General features: G+C 54.8%; 2 protein-coding genes across 2 annotated transcripts; both read right to left on the reverse strand.

The window, feature by feature from the left end:
- Positions 1-413: 413 nt before the first annotated feature.
- Positions 414-5,338, reverse strand: LOC309596209 (protocadherin alpha-6-like; the record flags this gene model as incomplete). Its single annotated transcript, XM_082324051.1, has 2 exons — positions 1,133-5,338; positions 414-450 (listed from the first exon to the last, which is right to left on the reverse strand). Exons 1-2 carry the CDS (start codon positions 3,703-3,705, stop codon positions 414-416), a joined length of 2,610 nt encoding a protein of 869 aa, XP_082180177.1. The 5' UTR covers positions 3,706-5,338.
- Positions 5,339-8,202: 2,864 nt separating this feature from the next.
- LOC309596210 (protocadherin alpha-5-like) lies at positions 8,203-15,512 on the reverse strand (the record flags this gene model as incomplete). Its single annotated transcript, XM_082324052.1, has 2 exons — positions 10,999-15,512; positions 8,203-8,230 (listed from the first exon to the last, which is right to left on the reverse strand). Exons 1-2 carry the CDS (start codon positions 13,566-13,568, stop codon positions 8,203-8,205), a joined length of 2,598 nt encoding a protein of 865 aa, XP_082180178.1. The 5' UTR covers positions 13,569-15,512.
- Positions 15,513-23,346: the final 7,834 nt, after the last annotated feature.

Here is a 23,346-nt window from a genome sequence, read left to right on the forward strand (position 1 = left end):
CCAACGATGACAGCATCATAAAAAAAACACAGAGGTATCATATACATGCTGTCCGGCAGACCCTCTGCTGCTAACCCTTCAGGTTTTGCAATGCTATCTCAGATGGAAATGTGGCAGACCTGGGAGCAATACTCTTTCTCAAGGTGATGTCAGGACAGCTCTAAATGGCAACGGCGCTGATTTCATGCTCTGAGAGAAAAAACAAAACGTTGATGAGAACACCATAATAAATGGTATCAACTGCGTTGAACAATTTTGTTTGGGCTTTTTGGGGAGGGGCGGTTCTTTGGGTTTAGGCTTTTTTTTGTTTGCTTGTTTGTTTTGTCTTTTCAGAAAAGAAGATTTCAAGGGCTTGGAAAAGATGTGGCTGTTGACACAAACTGTGAAAGAACATCAAAACAGGCCAGTGTATTTCACACTACTTCTCCAGCCAGGAACACAAATCCACCACTGGGAGAGCAAGAAAAGAAAAAGAAAATAAAAAGACAATTCCCATTTCTAACACTCTACCTTGGGTCACACTCCTCTCCCTGAACACTTAACGCTACTAACTAAAGTAACAACACACTTGGAAAAAGAACACAAGAAAAGTCCACAAACAAAATGGAGAATTGTTCTCTCTACAGGGAGAGAAAACCTGGAAATCCCAATTGTCACCTTGCATCACATCGTTTGCAAAGGAGAATCAAAGAGGAGGAGGACAGTTTTTGACAATGCACATACCAGCACGAGCCGCAGTCAGCAAAGGTAACAAGGCAGAAAACAGTGCCTGGGGGGGACTGTCACCACCACAGACTGCGTGTCTTGCACTCCTTCAGCAAGCTCGGGTGGAAACGCTACACACCAGCAAGCAACAGCATCTGCAAAGCCCGCGTTCTGCAACCTCTCGTCGCAATCCGCTGTGATTATATTACACGGGAGAACAACTCACGCCCAACTCAGCAACCCTCAGCTGCGGATGGTAACAGCTGCTGGGGGCGGCAATACCCTCACTTTTTGTCCCCCCCCACAAGCAAGAGCCGAGGGGCTCCGGCAAGGACCCGAAGGCAGATGCAAAGGTCCCAGTAACAGCCTTAAGCACCCGCCAAGCACCCACCGCCCCCAGGCCCCGGGCGCCCAGCCCGGCTCCCACCAGCGCCTCCCCAGGGCGACGGCGAGCAGGGCGAGCAGGGCGAGAACGGAGAGAAGGGGGAGGAGGGGGAGGAGGGGGCGAGAGGCGAGAAAGGGAGGGCCACTGACCGTGTCCAGGAGAGCGGGCGGCTCCGGCTGCGTCTCCTTCGCCGCGGCGCCGGGCGGCGGCGGGAAGTTGGGGCTGAAAACCATCAGGTCGCTCTTGCCCGCGCCGTCCGCCACGCACAGGCTCCGGCTCTGGCGCTGCGAGTACGACCAGCTCCCCACTTCGCTGGCGCACACCAGCGTCGCCGGCCCGGGCCCCGACAGCACGCCCGCCCGCGCCGACCACCGCGACGCCCCGTACAGCACCACCGCCAGCACGAACACGCTCGACACCGCGCAGATGGCCACCACCAGCCACACGTTCGTCGCCGCCGCCGCCGCCGCCGCGCCGCCCTCCGCGCCCGCCGCCGGACGCAGCCCCGCCCCCGGCGACGACGACGACGACGAGCCCGCGGCCGCCAGCGCCGCCTCGGCGCCCTCCACCAGCGACACGCTCAGCGTGGCCGTGGCCGAGCGCGCCGGCTCCCCGTGGTCCCGCACCACGATCACCAGCCTCTGCCGCGGGCCGTCCGCCTCCTCCAGCGCCCGCGCCGTGCTCACCTCGCCGCTGTACAGCCCCACGCGGAACGGGCCCTTCCCCCGCGGCTCCCACAGCTCGTAGCGCAGCCACGCGTTGTAGCCCGAGTCCGCGTCCACCGCGCGGATCTTCGCCACCACCTGCCCCGCCGGCGCCCCCCACGCCGCCCACGCCCACAGCGCCCCCGAGCCCGGCCCCGCCGCCGCCGAGCCCGCCGCCACGGGCCCCGGCCCGCCGCCCGCAGCCGGCAGCAGCGCCGGCGCGTTGTCGTTCTCGTCCACCACGAAGAGCTGCACCGTGGCGTTGCCGCACAGCGCCGGCTCCCCCGCGTCCACCGCACGCACCTCGAACTGCAGCACCTGCACCTCCTCGTAGTCCAGGGGCTGCAGCGCCCACAGCCGCCCGCTCTCCGCGTCCACCGCCACGTAGCTCGACGCCGGCCGCCACCCCCCGCCCGCCGCCGCGCCCCCGCCGCCGCCGCCCTCCGCCACCGAGTAGCTCACGCGCCCGTTGCCCGCCTCGTCCGGGTCCCGCGCCCACAGCCGCGCCAGCTCCGCGCCCGCCGCGTTGTTCTCCCGCGCCAGCACCGTGTACACGGCCTGCGCGAACGCCGGCGCGTTGTCGTTCACGTCCGACACCGGCACCCGCACCCCGCGGCTGGCGCGCAGCGGCGGCGCCCCGCCGTCCTCCGCCCGCACCTCCACCTCGTACTCCGCCACGCGCTCCCGGTCCAGCGCCTCCCGCACCACCAGCGAGTACGAGCCCGCGAACGTCGCCACCAGACCGAACGGCGCCGCCGGCCACACCGCGCACCGCACCCGCCCGTTCGCCCCCGAGTCCCGGTCCGACACGCTCAGCAGCGCCACCACCGTCCCCACCGCCGCGTCCTCCGGCACCGGCACCGACAGCGACGTCACCCACACCTCCGGCGCGTTGTCGTTCACGTCCACCACCTCCACCACCACCTTGCAGTGACCCGACAGCGGTGGGTTTCCCTGATCCGCTGCATCCACTTGCAGGCGATACAGACCAACATCCTCAAAGTCTAAATCACCCCTAAGACGAATCTCTCCGCTGCTTCTGTCGATCCCGAAAACGTCTCTTCCATCCTGAGGCAACAAGACCTGGAGAGAGTACGAGATATTCCCGTTCGTCCCCTCATCCAAATCCGTGGCGTTTACTTTGATCACTAAAGTGCCACGTTCCGTATTTTCCAGCAGTTTCACTTTATACACCGACTGGTTGAACTGGGGCGCGTTGTCGTTCGCGTCCAGCACCGAGATCACCAGCTCCATCGTGCCCGACAGCGACGGCCGCCCACCGTCACTCGCCGACAGCAACAAACGGTGCACAGCATCCGTCTCGCGGTCCAGCGGCTTCCTCAGCACCAGCAATAAGGACTCCCCATCCTCCTCGATTTTTTGCAAATCCAGAGAGAAGTGCTCGCTGGGGCTGAGTGCATAGGAGAGCTGCGCGTTGGCTCCGATATCTGCATCCGACGCGCCCTCCAGCGGGAACCGAGACCCCGGCAGCGACGATTCCGCGATGCTGAGGTTTTTCCGGGCGGCGGGGAAGAGCGGCGCGTTGTCGTTGATGTCGGTGACCTCCAGCTCCACGTGGAAGACGCGCAGCGGCCGCTCCACCAGCACCTCCAGCCGCAGGGCGCACGGCGCGCTCTTCCCGCACAGCTCCTCCCGGTCCAGCCGCGAGCTCACCACCAGCGCCCCGCTCGCCCCGCTCACCTCCACGCTCGCCCGCCGGCCCTGCGACACCAGCCGCAGCCGCCGCGCCTCCGCATCGCCCGCCTCCAGGCCCAGGTCCTGCGCCAGCCGCCCCACCACCGTCCCGGCCTCCGCCTCCTCCGGCACCGAGTACCGCACCTGCCCGCCGCCCAGCGCCCACGCCGCCTGCAGCACCAGCACCCGCACCACGGGCACCCACCGCACGCCCATCGCCGCCGCCGCCGCCCGCCCGGGCCCCGCACGGCTCCCCGCCGCCGCACGGACGCACCGCCTCTCCTGCCCGCCCCGCGCCGCCCCCCCGCGCTCACAGCCGGGCTCTCCGCCGCACCGGGGCGGAGCCGCCTCGCCGCTCCGCCGACGTTTCTGAGCCTGCAGCGACACCGTGTGCTGCTCCGCCGCCGCGCACGCTCCCCACCACCGCCCGCCACTCCGGCCCCGTCACGGTCATCTCCTCTGCCGCCTCTTCCTTACGTTTTCCTCTTTCTTTTTCTTCTTTCTTTTTCCTCCCTCCTTTGCTCTTTCCTTCTCCCTTTCTCTTCCTTCTTTTCTCCTTCTTTCTTCATTCAGTTGCCTCTTTCTATTCGTTTCTATCCTTCTTCCTTTCTTTCCTTCTAGTTTTCTTCTCTTCCTTCTCTTCCATCTCTTCCATCTCCGTTGCCTTCTTGCCCCGCCGTCCCCGAGTCTTTACTCCCCTTTCCCTTCGCTTTCCACCCTTCTCTCTGCTTTACCCCTGCTCCCAGCTCACCACTCGCCTCCAACGCCGCGGCGGAGACCATCACAGACGGAGCCATCAGCGCTAGTTACGGGCCATCAGCGCCGGAGCGCGGTGCTCTGACCGTGGGGGAGGCTGTTAGGGACCAGCTCCGTTCAGCGTCTAGAGGTAAAGTCGGTGCGGGCTCGTCTCTCCTTGCCTTCCTTGCTCTTCTTTCTTGCTCTCTTCCTTCCTTGCTTTTTACCTTCATAAGAGTCCTGCCTTTCTTTTTCCTTGCCTTCTTCATTCCTCTCTGCTATTCTCTTTTTTCTCTTATTTTTCTCTCTAACCTCTTTCTTTCCTCCTTCTCTTTCCTTTTCTCTTCTCTTTCCTTCTCTTCCCTGACGTTTTCTTTCCTCCCCTCCTCTTCTGTTTCCATCCTTGTCTCTCCCGTCCTTTTTTTCCTTTTCCAAACTTTTTTCCAGATGTCCAAACCATGCTCACATTGAAGCATAGACATGCCCTTTGGCAAGACCTCTCCTTCCTCCTCCTCACCACTTTTCATCAAGACTTGCACAGCATCCCTGACTACTGAGGTTGCTGAGGTCCTCAACTCCATTCAGCCTGTTGAGATGAAGTCAGTGCAAAAGATTCCTTCCTTTCCTTCTTTTTTCACTCCTCCTTTCTCTTTCCTTCTTCCTTTCTCTTCTCTCTTCCTTCCTCTCTTCCTTTTCTTTCCTTGCCGCTCTGTGCCTCATCTTTGCCTCCCCTTCTCTTCTGCTTCCATCCTTGTATCTCTGTTCATTTTCTCCTTTACCAAAATGTTTTTAAAAGGTCACCACCATGCTCACCCAGAAGCATGCACGTGCCATTTGGCAAGAGCTCTCATTCCTCTTCCCTACCACCTTCCATCTCTCTGGGCAGGAAACAACCTTCCTGCTTTCCTCCCATCCATGCTCCTGCAACTTCCCCTCCCTTCAGGGTGAAAGCCACACTCTTCAGCCCCCAGTCCTCTCAAGGAACCAGCAAATAATACAACAAGGCAATCATATGGCAACAAACATCTCTGCTACATCAGAACAGAATCCACCACCCTCGCAAACACAAGTCCCAACCCCAGGTACTTGGACATCTCTGCAAACAGGCTCCAAAGAGTCCAAACAACACAGGAGAGTGTCTCATTGGGAACTCAGACCCATCACAGCCCAGCACGACAATCCTCTACGAAGGCTGAAAAAGCACAGGGCAACCACAGCTCCTGAGCGCTCTTCATACACCTTGAGGAAGAGCTATTTTCCTGGCTCATTTTCCACCTGCACGCTGAATGGCAAGCACTTGCTTCTCCTTTCAGGCAGGCATGCATGGTCAGAACAACACACCAAGAACCTCGGTACCCAGGGGCATTAGGCCCCATGGAATACCTCTCTCTTTACTATGATCCACCCATCATACAGCCAAACAAAAGCCACCAAGGCAATATCACAGCATTTTCACTGAGGACATATTTACTCCAAGAAACGCATTAGAAAGGCCACCTGTCCTTGCTGCCACCTGCTCACCCTGCGCCTGCAAGCAGCAGGGAAGCAACGACAGCAGGCAGTGGTGCTTTGCTGCTCCAAACCTACAGGCATTACAATCCAGGCAACAGTCGGTCGATCCAACATAAAGATGCCACAATTGAACAGGAACAAAAATGCACATATGTCTCTCTAACACATCCTCGTCAATGTGCGACTTACCTGTAGCATCACTGGTGGTGTCTTCAGAAAAAAGAAAAACTTTCACAACAGGAGAATTGGCTTTAAAGGACATTGCCCCTTAACATGATCAGAGATTTCTGGGGATGCTGGACAGGAAAAAATGACCCATGTTCTGCAAAAGCACTGAAAACGCTGGGCAGTGTGTACTGCTCCCTTAGGCACTTCTACCAAAGGGGAAGCAGAAGGCAGATCTCGAAGCTAAGGACACTCTCTCAACATCAGCCTCAGCTCAGGACACTGGAAAAACCTTCCCACACACTCATGGAAAAGCCCCAGAAACATCTGACACCCAACAGATGCCACGATTTAGCGGTCTACATCATGCACTGTTAACAACACATTGCCAATGTGAGAAGGAGAAAAACAACAAAAGGGTGGGCAGGTTTGGTGAGAGGAGAGAAGAAAACCAAAGGATCCCATCCCACTCTATTGAAACGCAAGCTTTGCCAACATCCTCAATACAGAGACCACTTCTTCCCCTCCCTACCAAGACTGAGAACACAGAGAAGAACTAGGAAGGCTCAGAGAAGGCTCACAGCATGATCCGAATTTCAGAAAGATTCTGGTTGACAAACGACACTCCATATCAGAAACAAGTGACTAAAGACACAAATAGCAGTGATCTTCACAAGCAGTAGTGAAAGACAGAGAAAGAACCTCACAACAGAGAACAAAAGGTCGCGAGGCTACGCAGAACTTCTGGACATCCTGAGAGGATCCCAGGCAAGCAGCCCTGTGCGCCAGGGCTCCTCTCAAGGTTTTCTACTGGCATCCTCTATCCTGTGCCATGGGAAATGGCATCTCCACAGCTAAGCAGACATTCTCCAGTCCTTCCCCAGGGACACAGACCGTGTTCGACATCTCCATTTCCATCAGACAAGACTCTTCCCCAATCAAAGACACCCTCCCCGTGACACACATGCCCAGGCCCTACTCGGTACCACTTGCAGGATCACTGCCACAATACCCAGACAGTCCTCAACCCCAACAACATGCCCCAGCTCTAAACCCTGCAGTGAGCAGGACTCAGGCCTTTGCACATCCTCACCTTCCCTCATCATTTGCACAAAGAACATATGGAAGGCTGCAAAGCCACACAGCATCTGGCAGGCTCTTCCCACTTCTGTGAACTTCACCCTCAATGCTTTGGCCTTTGCAGCAATCTCCGATGGAAACACCACACAGCTGCACATTAGAGTTCGTAAGCATTCTGTCACTAGAGCTGTGACCGCTCGCATCCCACTCCACACAGATTTCCTTCTTCGACAGAACACCACTAAATGCTGAAACGTAAGCACAATCACGACATCAGCTGGGTGAGAGAACTTGTACCATGGAAAACCAGAGCTGGGCTGGGCTGGAGGGTTTGGCGTGTACGTGCACGTAACCAAATGAGTAAAGCATGACAAGCAGGCACACCACCTGTACCGCCGCCAACTGTGCAAGTGCACAAGGAGGGGAAGTCAAGAGCACAAAGATGACACCCACCTCCTCATGGCCCCTTACAAATCCTGCCTGAGGAGGAAGAAGGAACCATCATGGCAACATCAACGGCTGTGGAAGCTGCTACGGATGCCCACCACTACACAGGGACAGCAGATTCAAGAACTACCCTCCCACAACACCCTTCCCAAAGCACGAGCAAAAACGTTCATCAGACACTATTCAGCAGTCTGCATCTCACCCCCTCTTACTAACACATTCCTTACATCAGGCAGGCAGCAGCACAAGGGACTGTCTCTGGTGGGACATATTCAGAACCTCAAAAGACACTGTGGGCATTTCAATACCACACACTATCTCAACAGCCAGAAGGCTTCCAACTCCAGACCCTTGGGAGCCTGAGAAAGATCCTGCAAAAGAACACTCTCTGCCCATCCTGCCTCATGCTTTCCTCTAGGCATCCTCCATTCCACATTCTGGGACATGCGTTCTCAAGACAAGCACATCATCTCCCATTCTTCTTTTCTTACGACATGGCCCATGATCTACCCAAGGATTTCTACCTCCCTCAGACAAGTCTTCCCACTGCTCAAGGTCAACATTCACATCAGGACATGGCCAGGCCCTACTCAGTGCCACTGCCACATTCACCTCTATGATAGGCCACAGTTCCCTTTCCCACCTCAGGGCTCATGCCAGCTGTTGCAGACCATTCCCAGCAATCAGAGCACCATAAAAAAACATACAGACGGTATCATATAGACCATGTCCAGCAGACTCTCTCCTCTTTCTGAAGTTGATGTTGGAATAGCTCTAAATGGCAATGGCATTGATTTCAATGCTGTGAGAGAACAACCCAAACGTTGATAAGCGTCCCAATGTAATGGATGATATCGATTCTGTAACAGATTTCGGGGTTGGGGCTTTGTTATCAGGACTGGGAGGGGTTGTTTCAGGTTTTTTGTTTAATTGATGGCTGGTTTTTTTTTTGTTGTTGTTGAAAAGAAGGTTTCCAGGGCTTTTGTAAGGGTTTGGCTACTGATGCAGACAGAGAAAGAACCTCATAACAGGCCAGCACACAACACACCGCTTCTCTGGCCAGGAATGCAGGTCCACAACCGTTCCCATCAATGAGAGCACCATAAAAACCATACACATGGTATCATACACACTGTGTTGAGCAGACTCTCTGTAGTTGACCCTTCATGTTTTGCAATGCTTCACATCTGCGAGCTCTGTTACACATCTAAAATGTTACACATCTATTTGCAGAGATGGTGTCAGGATAGCTCTAATAGCAATGGCACTGATTTCCTGCTGTGAGAGAACAACCTGAATACTGACGAGCACAGCACTGTAATGGATGATATCTAAAGTGTAGGACAATTGGGTTTTTTTTTAAAAGAAAACTCGAGCGGGTCCAGAGGAGGGCCACGAAGATGATCAGGGAGCTGGAGCATCTGGGTTTCTTTATCCTGGAGAGGAGAAGGCTCCGGGGAGACCTTATAGTGGCCTTCCACTACTTAAAGGGGGGCCTACAGGAAAGATGGGGAGGGACTCTTTATCAGGGAGTGTAGTGATAGGATGAGGGGTAATGCTTTTAAACTGAAAGAGGGTACACTTACATTAGATATGTTAGGAAGAAATTCCCTACTGTGAGGGTGATGAGACACTGGAACAGGTTGCCCAGAGAAGTTCTAGATGCCCCCTCCCTGGAAGCGTTCAAGCACAGTTTAAATGGGGCTTTGACCAACCTGATCTAGTGGAAGATGTGCCTGATCATGGCAGCGGCGTTGGAACTAGATGATTTTAAGGCTCCTTCCAACCCAAACCATTCTATGATTCTATGATCACGGCAACATCGACAGCTGTGGAAGATGCTACAGATGCCCACCACTACACGGGGACAGCAGATGGAAGCATTACCCTCCCACAACACCCTTCCCAAAACAGGAGCAAAAAGGTTCATCAGACACTATTCAGCAGTCTGCATCTCACCCCTCTTACCAACACATTGCATACATCACACAGGCAGCAGCACAAGGGACTGTCTCTGGTGGGACATATTCATACAACATTGGGGGCATTTCAATACCACATATTATCTCAGCATCAGGAAGGCCTACAACTCCAGACACCTTGGAGCCTAGAAGAGAATCCTGGGCAGGAACACTTCGTGCCCATCCTGCCTCATGCTTTCCTCTAAGCATCCGCCATTCCCCACACTGTGACATGAGTTCTCAAGACATGCACACACCTCCCATTCTTGTCTTCTTATGACGTAGCCCATGCTCTTCCCAAGGATTTCCACTTCCCTCAGACAAGTCTTCCCACTGCTCAAGGTCACCCTTCACATGCACCCTTCAAGGACACGCCCAGGCGCTATGCACTACCACTGCCACATTCACCTCTGCAACATGTCACAGCTTCCTTTCCCACCTCAAGGCTCAATCCCACTTTTGCAGACCCTTCCCACCAATGACAGCACCATCAAAAACCCACAGAGGTATTACATACAAGCTCTCCGGCAGACTCTCTGCTGCTGACCCTTCAGGTTTTGCAATGCTTCAGCTATCTCAGATGGAAATGTGGCAGACCTGGGAGCAATACTCTTTCTCAAGGTGATGTCAGGACAGCTCTAAATGGCAATGGCACTGATTTCATACTCTCAGAGAAAAACCAAAACATTGATGAGCACACCACTGTAAGGATGATATTGACTGTGTAGGAGAATTTGACTTGGGTTTTGTTGGGTAGGGCTGGTTCTTTGTTTTGGGGGGATTTTTAGTATGTTTGTTTCTTTATTACAAGGGCTTTTGAACAATGTGGCTGTTGACACAAATTGTGAAAGAACATTGAAACAGGCCAGTGTATTTCACGCTACTTCTCCAGCCAGGAACACAAATCCACCACTGGGAGAGCAAGAAAAGAAAAAGAAAATTCCCATGTGTACCACTTACCTTGGGTCACACTCCTCTCCCTGAACACTTTATGCTACTAACTAGACCAACAACAGAAGAAAAGTCCAACGCAATGCCTTTCCTACTTTCATCATGACCCTGCTGGGAGAACCCAAATGGAGAATTGTTCTCTCTACAGAGAGAGAAAACCTGGAAGTCCCTGTTGTCACCTTGCATCACATCGTTTGCAGAGCAGAGTCGCAGAGGACAGTCACAGAGGAGGAGGACAGAGTTTTCAACAATGCCAATACCAGCACGAGCTGCAGTCAGCAAAGGTAACAAGGCAGAAAACAGTGCCTGGGGGGGACTGTCACCACCACAGACTGCGTGTCTTGCACTCCTTCAGCAAGCTCGGGTGGAAACGCTACACACCAGCAAGCAACAGCATCTGCAAAGCCCGCGTTCTGCAACCTCTCGTCGCAATCCGCTGTGATTTTATTCAACTCACACCCAGAACAGCAACCCTCAGCTGCGGACGGTAACTGCTGCTGGGGGCGGCAATCCCCTCACTTTTTGTCCCCCCCCACAAGCAAGAGCCGAGGGGCTCCGGCAAGGACCCGAAGGCAGATGCAAAGGTCCCAGCAACAGCCTTAAGCACCCGCCAAGCACCCACCGCCCCCAGGCCCCGGGCGCCCAGCCCGGCTCCCACCAGCGCCTCCCCAGGGCGACGGCGAGCAGGGCGAGCAGGGCGAGAACGGAGAGAAGGGGGAGGAGGGGGAGGAGGGGGCGAGAGGCGAGAAAGGGAGGGCCACTGACCGTGTCCAGGAGAGCGGGCGGCTCCGGCTGCGTCTCCTTCGCCGCGGCGCCGGGCGGCGGCGGGAAGTTGGGGCTGAAAACCATCAGGTCGCTCTTGCCCGCGCCGTCCGCCACGCACAGGCTCCGGCTCTGGCGCTGCGAGTACGACCAGCTCCCCACTTCGCTGGCGCACACCAGCGTCGCCGGCCCGGGCCCCGACAGCACGCCCGCCCGCGCCGACCACCGCGACGCCCCGTACAGCACCACCGCCAGCACGAACACGCTCGACACCGCGCAGATGGCCACCACCAGCCACACGTTCGTCGCCGCCGCGCCGCCCTCCGCGCCCGCCGCCGGACGCAGCCCCGCCCCCGGCGACGACGACGACGACGACGACGACGAGCCCGCGGCCGCCAGCGCCGCCTCGGCGCCCTCCACCAGCGACACGCTCAGCGTGGCCGTGGCCGAGCGCGCCGGCTCCCCGTGGTCCCGCACCACGATCACCAGCCTCTGCCGCGGGCCGTCCGCCTCCTCCAGCGCCCGCGCCGTGCTCACCTCGCCGCTGTACAGCCCCACGCGGAACGGGCCCTTCCCCCGCGGCTCCCACAGCTCGTAGCGCAGCCACGCGTTGTAGCCCGAGTCCGCGTCCACCGCGCGGATCTTCGCCACCACCTGCCCCGCCGGCGCCCCCCACGCCGCCCACGCCCACAGCGCCCCCGAGCCCGGCCCCGCCGCCGCCGAGCCCGCCGCCACGGGCCCCGGCCCGCCGCCCGCAGCCGGCAGCAGCGCCGGCGCGTTGTCGTTCTCGTCCACCACGAAGAGCTGCACCGTGGCGTTGCCGCACAGCGCCGGCTCCCCCGCGTCCACCGCACGCACCTCGAACTGCAGCACCTGCACCTCCTCGTAGTCCAGGGGCTGCAGCGCCCACAGCCGCCCGCTCTCCGCGTCCACCGCCACGTAGCTCGACGCCGGCCGCCACCCCCCGCCCGCCGCCGCGCCCCCGCCGCCGCCGCCCTCCGCCACCGAGTAGCTCACGCGCCCGTTGCCCGCCTCGTCCGGGTCCCGCGCCCACAGCCGCGCCAGCTCCGCGCCCGCCGCGTTGTTCTCCCGCGCCAGCACCGTGTACACGGCCTGCGCGAACGCCGGCGCGTTGTCGTTCACGTCCGACACCGGCACCCGCACCCCGCGGCTGGCGCGCAGCGGCGGCGCCCCGCCGTCCTCCGCCCGCACCTCCACCTCGTACTCCGCCACGCGCTCCCGGTCCAGCGCCTCCCGCACCACCAGCGAGTACGAGCCCGCGAACGTCGCCACCAGACCGAACGGCGCCGCCGGCCACACCGCGCACCGCACCCGCCCGTTCGCCCCCGAGTCCCGGTCCGACACGCTCAGCAGCGCCACCACCGTCCCCACCGCCGCGTCCTCCGGCACCGGCACCGACAGCGACGTCACCCACACCTCCGGCGCGTTGTCGTTCACGTCCACCACCTCCACCACCACCTTGCAGTGACCCGACAGCGGGGGCGTCCCTTTGTCTCTCGCTTCGATACGAAAATCAAATATACTGACTTCCTCGAAGTCCAGGGAGCCCGTGAGACGGATCTCCCCCGTCTTCCGATTGACGCTAATCACGTCTCTTCCACTCTGGGGAAAAAAGTTGGTCGCCGTGTAGGTCACCTCGCTGTTAATTCCTTCGTCCGGATCCGTGGCGTTCACCCGCGCCACCAGCGTCCCCTCTGCAGCGCTCTCCGGCAGCTGCACTTTATACACAGACTGGTTGAACTGGGGCGCGTTGTCGTTCGCGTCCAGCACCGAGATCACCAGCTCCATCGTGCCCGACAGCGACGGCCGCCCACCGTCACTCGCCGACAGCAACAAACGGTGCACAGCATCCGTCTCGCGGTCCAGAGGTTTCGTTAAAACAAGATCGGGTACAGTATTTCGCTCATCTGATTTTTCAAACTCCAAAGCGAAATGTTCGCTGGGAGTGAGTGCGTAGGAGAGCTGCGCGTTGGCTCCGATATCTGCATCCGACGCGCCCTCCAGCGGGAACCGAGACCCCGGCAGCGACAGTTCCGCGATGCTGAGGTTTTTCCGGGCGGCGGGGAAGAGCGGGGCGTTGTCGTTGATGTCGGTGACCTCCAGCTCCACGTGGAAGACGCGCAGCGGCCGCTCCACCAGCACCTCCAGCCGCAGGGCGCACGGCGCGCTCTTCCCGCACAGCTCCTCCCGGTCCAGCCGCGAGCTCACCACCAGCGCCCCGCTCGCCCCGCTCACCTCCACGCTCGCCCGCCGGCCCTGCGACACCAGCCGCAGCCGCCGCGCCTCCGCATCGCCCGCCTCCAGGCCCAGGTCCTGCGCCAGCCGCCCCACCACCGTCCCGGCCTCCGCCTCCTCCGGCACCGAGTACCGCACCTGCCCGCCGCCCAGCGCCCACGCCGCCTGCAGCACCAGCACCCGCACCACGGGCACCCACCGCACGCCCATCGCCGCCACCGCCCGCCCGGGCCCCGCACGGCTCCCCGCCGCCGCACGGACGCACCGCCTCTCCTGCCCGCCCCGCGCCGCCCCCCCGCGCTCACAGCCGGGCTCTCCGCCGCACCGGGGCGGAGCCGCCTCGCCGCTCCGCCGACGTTTCTGAGCCTGCAGCGACACCGTGTGCTGCTCCGCCGCCGCGCACGCTCCCCACCACCGCCCGCCACTCCGGCCCCGTCACGGTCATCTCCTCTGCCGCCTCTTCCTTACGTTTTCCTCTTTCTTTTTCTTCTTTCTTTTTCCTCCCTCCTTTGCTCTTTCCTTCTCCCTTTCTCTTCCTTCTTTTCTCCTTCTTTCTTCATTCAGTTGCCTCTTTCTATTCGTTTCTATCCTTCTTCCTTTCTTTCCTTCTAGTTTTCTTCTCTTCCTTCTCTTCCATCTCTTCCATCTCCGTTGCCTTCTTGCCCCGCCGTCCCCGAGTCTTTACTCCCCTTTCCCTTCGCTTTCCACCCTTCTCTCTGCTTTACCCCCGCTCCCAGCTCACCACTCGCCTCCAACGCCGCGGCGGAGACCATCACAGACGGAGCCATCAGCGCTAATTACGGGCCATCAGCGCCGGAGCGCGGTGCTCTGACCGTGGGGGAGGATGTTAGGGACCAGCTCCGTTCAGTGTCTAGAGGTAAAGTCGGTGCGGGCTCGTCATCTTCTCTATCGTCTCTCCTTGCCTTCCTTGCTCTTCTTTCTTGCTCTCTTCCTTCCTTGCTTTTTACCTTCATAAGAGTCCTGCCTTTCTTTTTCCTTGCCTTCTTCATTCCTCTCTGCTATTCTCTTTTTTCTCTTATTTTTCTCTCTAACCTCTTTCTTTCCTCCTTCTCTTTCCTTTTCTCTTCTCTTTCCTTCTCTTCCCCATCCTATTTTTTCCTCCCCTCCTCTTCTGTTTCCATCCTTGTCTCTCCCGTCCTTTCTTTCCTTTTCCAAACTGTTTTCCAGATGTCCAAACCATGCTCGCATTGAAGCATAGACATGCCCTTTGGCAAGACCTCTCCTTCCTCCTCCTCACCCCTTTTCATCAAGACTTCCACAGCATCCCTGACTACTGAGGTTGCTGAGGTCCTCAACTCCATTCAGCCTGTTGAGATCAAGTCAGTGCATCCTGGTAACAGTCTCAAACATCTCTTCCTTCCTGCTTGCTTGCTTCCTTGCTTCCTATTTCTTACTTGCAAAGATTCCTTCCTTTCCTTCTTTTTTCACTCCTCCTTTCTCTTTCCTTCTTCCTTTCTCTTCTCTCTTCCTTTTCTTTCCTTGCCACACCGTGTCTCATCTTTGCTTCCCCTTCTCTTCTGCTTCCATCCTGTATCTTCTGTTCATTTCTTCCTTTACCAAAATGTTTTTAAAAGGTCACCACCATGCTCGCCAAGAAGCACGGACGTGCCATTTGGCAAGAGCTCTCATTCCTCTTCCCTACCACCTTCCATCTCTCTGGGCAGGGAACAACCTTCCTGCTTTCCTCCCATCCATGCACCTGCAACTTCCACTCCCATCAAGGTGAAGGCCACACTCTTCAGCCTCTAGTCCTCTTGAGGACCCAGCAAGGCAATCATAAGCCACCAAGGTAACACCGTGGCATTTTCAATGAGAACATATTTACTCCAAGAAACGCATTAGAAAGGCCACCTGTCCTTGCTGCCACCTGCTCACCCTGCGCCTGCAAGCAGCAGGGAAGCAACGACAGCAGGCAGTGGTGCTTTGCTGCTCCACACCTACAGGCATTACAATCCAGGCAACAGTCAGTCGATTCAACATAAAGATGCCACAATTGAACAGGAACAAAAGTTCATCAGCCTCTCAAACACATCCTCTTTAATGTGTGACTTACCTGTAACATCACTGGTGTCGTCTTCTGAAAAAGAATCATTTCCAGAACAGGAGAATTGGTTTTAAGGAACATTGTCTCTTAACATTATGACAGATTTCGGGGGATACTAGATAGAAAAACATTACTCATGATCCGCAAAAGCCTTGAAAACCCTGGACAGAGTGTAGTGCTCCCTTAGGCACTTCTACCAAAGGGGAAGCAGAAGGCAGATCTCAAAGCTAAGGACACTCTCTCAACATCAGCCTCAGCTCAGGACACTGGAAAAACCTTCCCACACACTCATGGAAAAGCCCCAGAAACATCTGACACCCAACAGATGCCACGATTTAGCGGTCTACATCATGCACTGTTAACAACACATTGCCAATGTGAGAAGGAGAAAAACAACAAAAGGGTGGGCAGGTTTGGTGAGAGGAGAGAAGAAAACCAAAGGATCCCATCCCACTCTATTGAAACACAAGCTTTGCCAACATCCTGAATACGGAGACCACTTCTTCCCCTCCCTACCAAGACTGGGACCACAGAGAAGAACAAGGAAGGCTCAGAGAAGGCTAACAGCGTGATCCAAATTTCAAAAACCTTCTCCTTAACCAACAACATTCCACATCAAGAACAAGTGACTAAAGGCGCATATGGCAGTCATCTTCACAAGCAGTAGTACCATGGAGAACAAAAGGTCGCGAGGCTACGCAGAACTTCTGGACATCCTGAGAGGATCCCAGGCAAGCAGCCCTGTGTGCCAGGGCTCTTCTCAAGGTTTTCTACTGGCATCCTCTATCCTGTGCCATGGGAAATGGCATCTCCACAGCTAAGCAGACATTCTCCAGTCCTTCCCCAGGGACACAGACCGTGTTCGACACAGCATCTCCATTTCCATCAGAGAAGACTCTTCCCCAGTCAAACTCACCCTTCCCATAACACACATGCCCAAGCCCTACTCGGGACCACAAGCAGGATCACTGCCACAATACCCAGGCAGTCCTCAACCCCAACAACATGCCCCAGCAATAAAACCCATACTGAGCAGGACCCAGGCCTTTGCACATCCTCACCTTCCCTCATCATTTGCACAAAGAACATACGGAGTCCTGCAAAGTGACACAGCGTCTGGCAGGCTCTTCCTACCTGTGTGAACTTCAACCTTAAAGCTTTTGCCTTTCAGAGTCATAGAACAGAATCATAGAATCATTTAGGTTCTAAAAGACCTTTAAGATCATCAAGTCCAACCTAGCGTTGGACTTGATCATCAAGTTAACCTAGCGCTGCCAAGTCCACCACTAAAACATGTCTCTAAGCACCACATCTACACATCTTTCAAATACCTCCACACATGGGGACTCAACCACCTCCCTGGGCAGCCTCTTCCAGGGCCTGACTACCCTTTCAGTGAAGAAATTTTTCCTAATATTCAACCTAAACCCTCCCTGGCACTACTTGAGGCCAGTTCCTCTGGTCCTATCACTTGTTACTTCAGAGAAGAGACCAACACCCACATTGACACAACCTCCTTTCAGGTAGTTGTAGAGAGCGATAAGGTCTCCCCTCAGCCTCCTTTTATCCAGGCTAAACAACCCCACTTCCCTCAACCGCTCCTCATAAGACTTGTGCTCTAGACCCTTCACCAGCTTCATTGCTCTTCTCTGGACACACTCCAGCACCTCAATGTCCTTCTTGTAGTGACGGGCCCAAAACTGAACACAGGATTCAAGGTGCCACCTCACCAGTGCCAAGAACATGTGGACAATCACTTCCCTAGTACTGCTGGCCATACTGTTTCTGATATAAGCCAGGATGCTATTGGCCACCTGGGCACATTGCTCGCTCACATTCAGCCAGCTGTCGACCAGCACCCCCAGGCCCTTTTCCACCAGGCAGCTCTCCAGCCACTCTTCCCCAAGCCTGTAGAATTGCATGGGGTTGTTGTGACCCAAGTGCAAGACCCAGCACTGAGCCTTGTTGAACCTCATACAATTGGCCTCAACCCATTGATCCAGCCTGTCCAGATCACTCTGAAGAGCCTTCCTACTCTCAAGCAGATCAACACTCCTGCCCAACTTGGTGTCATCTGCAAACTTACTGAGGGTGCGCCAGATGCCCTCGTCCAGATCATTGATAAAGATATTAAACAGAACCGGCCCCAGTACTCAGCCCTGGGGAACATCACTTGTGACCAGCCACCAACTGAATTTAACTCCATTCACCACAACTCCTTGGGCCCAGCCATTCAGCCAGTTTTTTACCAGGTGAAGAGGACACCCATCCAAGCTGTCCTGGTTTCAGCTGGGATAGAGTTAATTTTCTTCTTAGTAGCTGGTAGAGTGCTGTGTTTTGGATTTAGGATGAGAATAATGTTGATAAGACACTGATGTTTTGGTTCTTGCTGAGTAGAGTTTACACTAGTCAAGGACTTTTTAGCTTCTTGTGCTCTGCCAGGTGCATAAGAAGCTGGGAGGGAGCATAGCTAGGACAGCTGACCCAGACTGGCCAAAGGGCTATTCCATACCATATGACATCATGCTCAGTATATAAGCTGGGGGAAGAAGAAGGAAGGGGGGGACATTGGGTGTGATGGCGTTTGTCTTCCCAAGTAACTGTTACGCGTGATGGAGCCCTGCTTTCCTGGAGATGGCTGAACACCTGCCTGCCGATGGGAAGTAGTGAATGAATTCCTTGCTTTGCTTTGCTTGTGCGTGTGGCTTTTGCTTTACCTATTAAACTGTCTTTATCTCAACCCATGAGTTTTCTCACTTTTACTCTTCCGATTCTCTCCCCCATCCCACCGGGGGGGAGTGAGCGAGCGGCTGTGTGGTGCTTAGTTGCTGGCTGGGGTTAAACCACGACAAAGCCATCCATGAACAGCCAGTTTCTCCAGGAGAATGCTGTGGGAAATGGTATCAAAGGCTTTACTAAAATCCAGGTAGACACATCCACAGGCTTTCCTTCATCCACTAAGCGGGTCATCTTGTAATAGAAGGAGATCAGGTTAGTCAAGCAGGACCTACCTTTCATAAACCCATGCTGACTGGGCCCAATCTCTTGGCTGTCCCGTACGTGCTGCGTGATGGCACTCAGGGTGATCTGCTCCATAACCTTCCCCGGCACCGAGGTCAGGCTGACAGGCCTGTAGTTCCCTGCATTGTCCTTCTGGCCCTTCTTGTAGACGGGCATCACATTTGCTAACCTCCACTCAACTGGGACCTCCCCGGTTCGCCAGGACTGCTGATAGATGATGGAAAGTGGCTTGGTGAGCACTTCCCCCAGCTCTCTCTCAGTACCCTTGGGTGTATCCCATCTGGCCCCATAGACTTGTGTGTGTTGATGTGGAGTAGCAGGTAGCTAACCATTTCCCCCTGGATTATGGGGGCTTCATTCTGCTCCCCATCCCTGTCTTCCAGCTCAGGGGGCTGGGTACCCCGAGAACAGCTGATCTGACTATTAAAGAGTGAGGCAAAGAAGGCATTAAGTACCTCAGCCTTTTCCTCGTCCTTTGTCACTGTGTTTCCTCCCCGCATCCAATAAAGGAGGGAGATTCTCCTTACCCCTCCCCTTGTTGCTAACGTATTTGTAGAAACATTTTTTGTTGTCTTTTAGGGCAGTAGACAGATTAAGTTCCAGCTGGGCTTTGGCCCTTCTAATTTTGTCCCTGCATAACCTCACAACACCCTCGTAGTCCTCCTGAGTTGTCTGCCCCTTCTTCCAAAGGTTGTAAACTCTCCTTCTTTTTCCTGAGTTCAAGCCAAAGCTCTCTGTTCAGCCAGGCTGGTCTTCTCCCCCGCCGGATCGTCTTTCAGCACATGGAGACAGCCTGCTCCTGCGCCTTTAAGATTTCCTTCTTGAAGAATATCCAGCCTTCCTGGACTCCTTTGCCCTTCAGGACTGCCTCCCAAGGGATTCTGCCAACCACGCTCCTAAACAGGCCAAAGGCTGCCCTCCGGAACTCCAAGGTAGCAGTTCTGCTGACCCCCCTCCTTACTTCTCCAAGAATCAAAAACTCTTTATCATTTCGTGATTGCTATGCCCAAGATGGCCTCCAACCATCACATCACCCACCAGGCCTTCTCTGTTCACAAACAAGAGGTCCAGCAGGGTGCCTTCCCTAGTTGGCTCACTCACCAGCTGTCTCAGGAAGTTATCTTCCACACACTCCAGGAACCTCCTAGACGGCTTCCTCTCTGCTGTACTGTATTTCCAGCTGACATCTTGTAAGCTGAAGTCCCCCAGGAGAATGAGGGCTAGCAATCATGAGGCTTCTCCCAGCTGCTTACAGACGCAATCTTTGCGGCAATCTCAGATGGAAACACCACACAGCTGCACATGAGAGTTCTTAAGCATTCTGTCACTAGAGCTGTGACTGCTCAGATCCCACTCCCCACAGATTTCATTCTTTGACAGAACCACACCAAATGCCAAAGCGTAATCACACTCACGTTATCAACTGGCTGGGAGAATTTCTATGATAGAAAAACAGAGTTGGGTTGCTGTGCAGCGTTTGGCGTGCATGTAACCAAATGTGTAAAGCATGACAACAGGACACACCATCTCTACAGAGGCTGACTATTGAAGTGCACAAGTAGGGGAAGTCGAGTTCACAAAGATTACACCCACCTCACCATGGGCACTCAAAAATCCTGCCTGAGGAGGACAAAGGAACCATCATGGCAACACCAATGGCTGTGGAAGCTACCAGAGATGCCCATCACTACGCAGGGACAGCAGATTGAAGCACCACCCTCCCACAACACCTTTCCCAAAACAGGAGCTGTTCATCAGACACTATTCAGCAGACCGCATTTCACCCCCTCTTACCAACATATTGCCTACATCAGGCAGGCAGCAGCACAAGGGAAGTTCCCTGGTGGGAGATATTCATAACCTCAGGAGACATTGTGAACATTTCAATACCACACACTCTCTCAACATCCAGAAGGCCTGCAACTCCAGACACCTTGGGAGCCTGAGAAAGATCCTGCAAAAGAACACTCTCTGCCCATCCTGCCTCATGCTTTCCTCTAGGCACCCGCCATTCCCCACTCTGCAACATGCATTCTCAAGTCAAGCACATCATCTCCCATTCTTCTTTTCTTACAACATGGCCCATGGTATTCCCAATGACACCCAATTCCCTCAGAGAAGTCTTCCCACTGCTCAAGGTCACCCTTCACATCAGGACATGGCCAGGCTCTACTCAGTGCCACTGCCACGTTCACCTCCAGGAACATGCCACTTTTTCCTTTCAGTCCAGCTTTTGTGGATCCTTCCATCAATGAACGCACCATAGAAAAGCATACAGATGGTATTGCATACACGGTGTCCAGCAGGCTCTCCACAGCTTACCCTTCATGTCTTGCAACGCTTCATCAATCTCAGATGGAAATCTTACACACCTGGGAGAAATACTATTTCCAAAGATGATCATAGAATCATAGAATCACTTATGCTGGAAAAGCCTCTTGAGACCATCGAGTCCAACCATTATCCTAACACTGCTAAGTCCAGCACCGAACCATGTCCCTAAGCACCACATCTTCTAAATACCTCCTGAGATAGTGACTCAACCACTTCCCCAGGCAGCCAATGCTTGACAACCCTTTGGTGAATAATTTTTTCCTAATATCCAATCTAAACCTCCCCTGGTGCAACTTGAGGCCATTTCCTCTTGTCCTATCCCCTGCTACTTGGGAAAAGAGACCAACACCCACCTCGTTACAACCTCCTTTCAGGTAGTTGTAGAGCTCTCCCCTCAGCCTCCCTTCCTCCAGACCAAACAACCCCAGTTCTCTCATCTGCTCCTTGTAAGTTTTGTTCTCCAGGCCCTTCACCAGCTTCATTGCCCTTCTCTGAGTCTTTCTGAATCTCATACAATTGCCCTCAGCCCATTGATCCAGCCTGTTTAGATCACTCTGAAGAGCCTTCCTACTCTCAAGTGGATCAACACTCCTGCCCAACTTGGTGTCATCTGCAAACTTACTGAGGGTGCACGAGATGCCCTCGTCCAGATCGTTATTAAAGATATTAAGCAGAACTGGCCCCAGTACTCAGCCCTGGGGAACACCACTTGTGACTGGCCACCAACTGGATTTAACTCCATTCACCACAACTCCTTGGGCCCAGCCATCCAGCCAATTTTTTACCCAGCGAAGACTGCACCCGTCCAAGCCACGAGCAGCCAGTTTCTCCAGGAGAATGCTGTGGGAAACGGTGTCAAAGGCCTTGCTAAAGTCCAGGTAGACAACATCCACAGCCTCTCCCTCATCCACTACGTCCGTCACCTTGTCATAGAAGGAGATCAGGTTAGTCAAGCAGAACCTGCCTTTCACAAACACATGATGTTGGGACAGCTCTAATCGCAATGGGCATTGATTTCACGCTGTGAGAGAGCAACCCAAATGCTGACGAGCACAGCACTGTAATGGATGATATCTAATGTGTAGGGCAATTTGGGGTTGTTTGGTTCGGGGTTTTTTTTGGTCGAAAAGAAGGTTTACACGGATTCTTTAAGGATGAGGCTGCTGATCCAAGTATTGAAAAAACACCAACACATGCCAGTGTACATCGTAACACTTCACTGCCCAGGAATGCAGTCCACAACCTGGAGGAAAAGAGGAGCAGGAAAAGAAAATTCCCATTTCTAACACCTGCCTTGGGTCACACTCCTCTCTCTGAACGTTTTATACTCTTAACTACAGTAACAACATACTTGGGAAACAAACAAACAGGAAACGTCTGTATTGCCTTCCCTACTTTCATAATGACTCTGTTGGGAGAACCAAAATGGAGAAATTACACCATGGGGAGAGAGACCCCTGAAGACCCAGTTGTCACCTTCCCTCATGTCTCTTCCAGAGGAGAATCAAAGAGGAGGAGGACAGCATTTTGGACAAGAAACCACATCTGATATAACCACCATCAGCAACAGAAATGGCAGTAAATAGCGCCTGGGGGACTGCCACCACCACAGCCTGCACGTCTCACAGTTGTGCAAGCAACCTCAAGTGGAAATGCTATACACCAGCAAGCAAGAGCATCTGCAAAGCTGGTGATGTCGCACCTCTCATCGCAACCGGCATTGATTTTATTCTATGGGAGAACAACTCACACCTGGAACAGCAAACCTCAGCTGGGAGAATGAAGTACCATCCACCACAGGAAAAGATCATCTAAGGCACCTGAATGTGCACAAGTCCATGGGACCTGATGAGGTGCATCTGAGGGTCCTGAGGGAACTGGCAGATCAAGTTGCTAAGCCACTAGCCCTCATAGTTGAAACGTTGTGGCAAAGTGGTAAAGTTCCCAATGACTGGAAAAGGGGAAACATAGCCCCTATTTTTAAAAAGGAAAAAAAGGAAGACCCGGGGAACTACAAGGCCAGTCAGTCTCACCTCTGCACCCGCCAAGATCATGGAGCAGATCCTCCTGGAAACTATGCTAAGGCACAGGGAAAACAGAGAGGTGATTGGTGACAGCCAACATGGCTTCACTAAGGGCAAATCGTGCCTGACTAATTTGCTGGCCTTCTATGACGGGGTTACAGAGCAATAGATGTCATCTACCTGGACTTGTGCAAAGCATTTGATACTGTCCCGCACAACATCCTTGGCTCTAAAATGCAGAGACAGGGATTTGACGGGTGGACCATTTGGTGCATAAGGAATTGGCTGGATGGTGGCACTCAGAGAGTTGCGGTCAACGGCTCAGTGTCTGGGTGGAGACCAGTGACGAGTGGTGTCCCTCAGGGGCCCATATTGGGACCAGCATTATTTAACATCTTTGTTGGGGACGTGGACACTGGGATTGCGTGAACCCTCAGCAAGTTTGCAGGTGACACCAAGCTGAGTGGAGTGGTTGATGCTCTAGAGGGAAGGGATGCCATCCAGAGGAACCTTGACAGGCTAGAGAGGTGGGTCCCTGCAAACC

The sequence above is a fragment of the Platalea leucorodia genome (assembly GCF_965183815.1).
Source record: "Platalea leucorodia genome assembly, chromosome: 11".
Taxonomy (NCBI): domain Eukaryota; kingdom Metazoa; phylum Chordata; class Aves; order Pelecaniformes; family Threskiornithidae; genus Platalea; species Platalea leucorodia.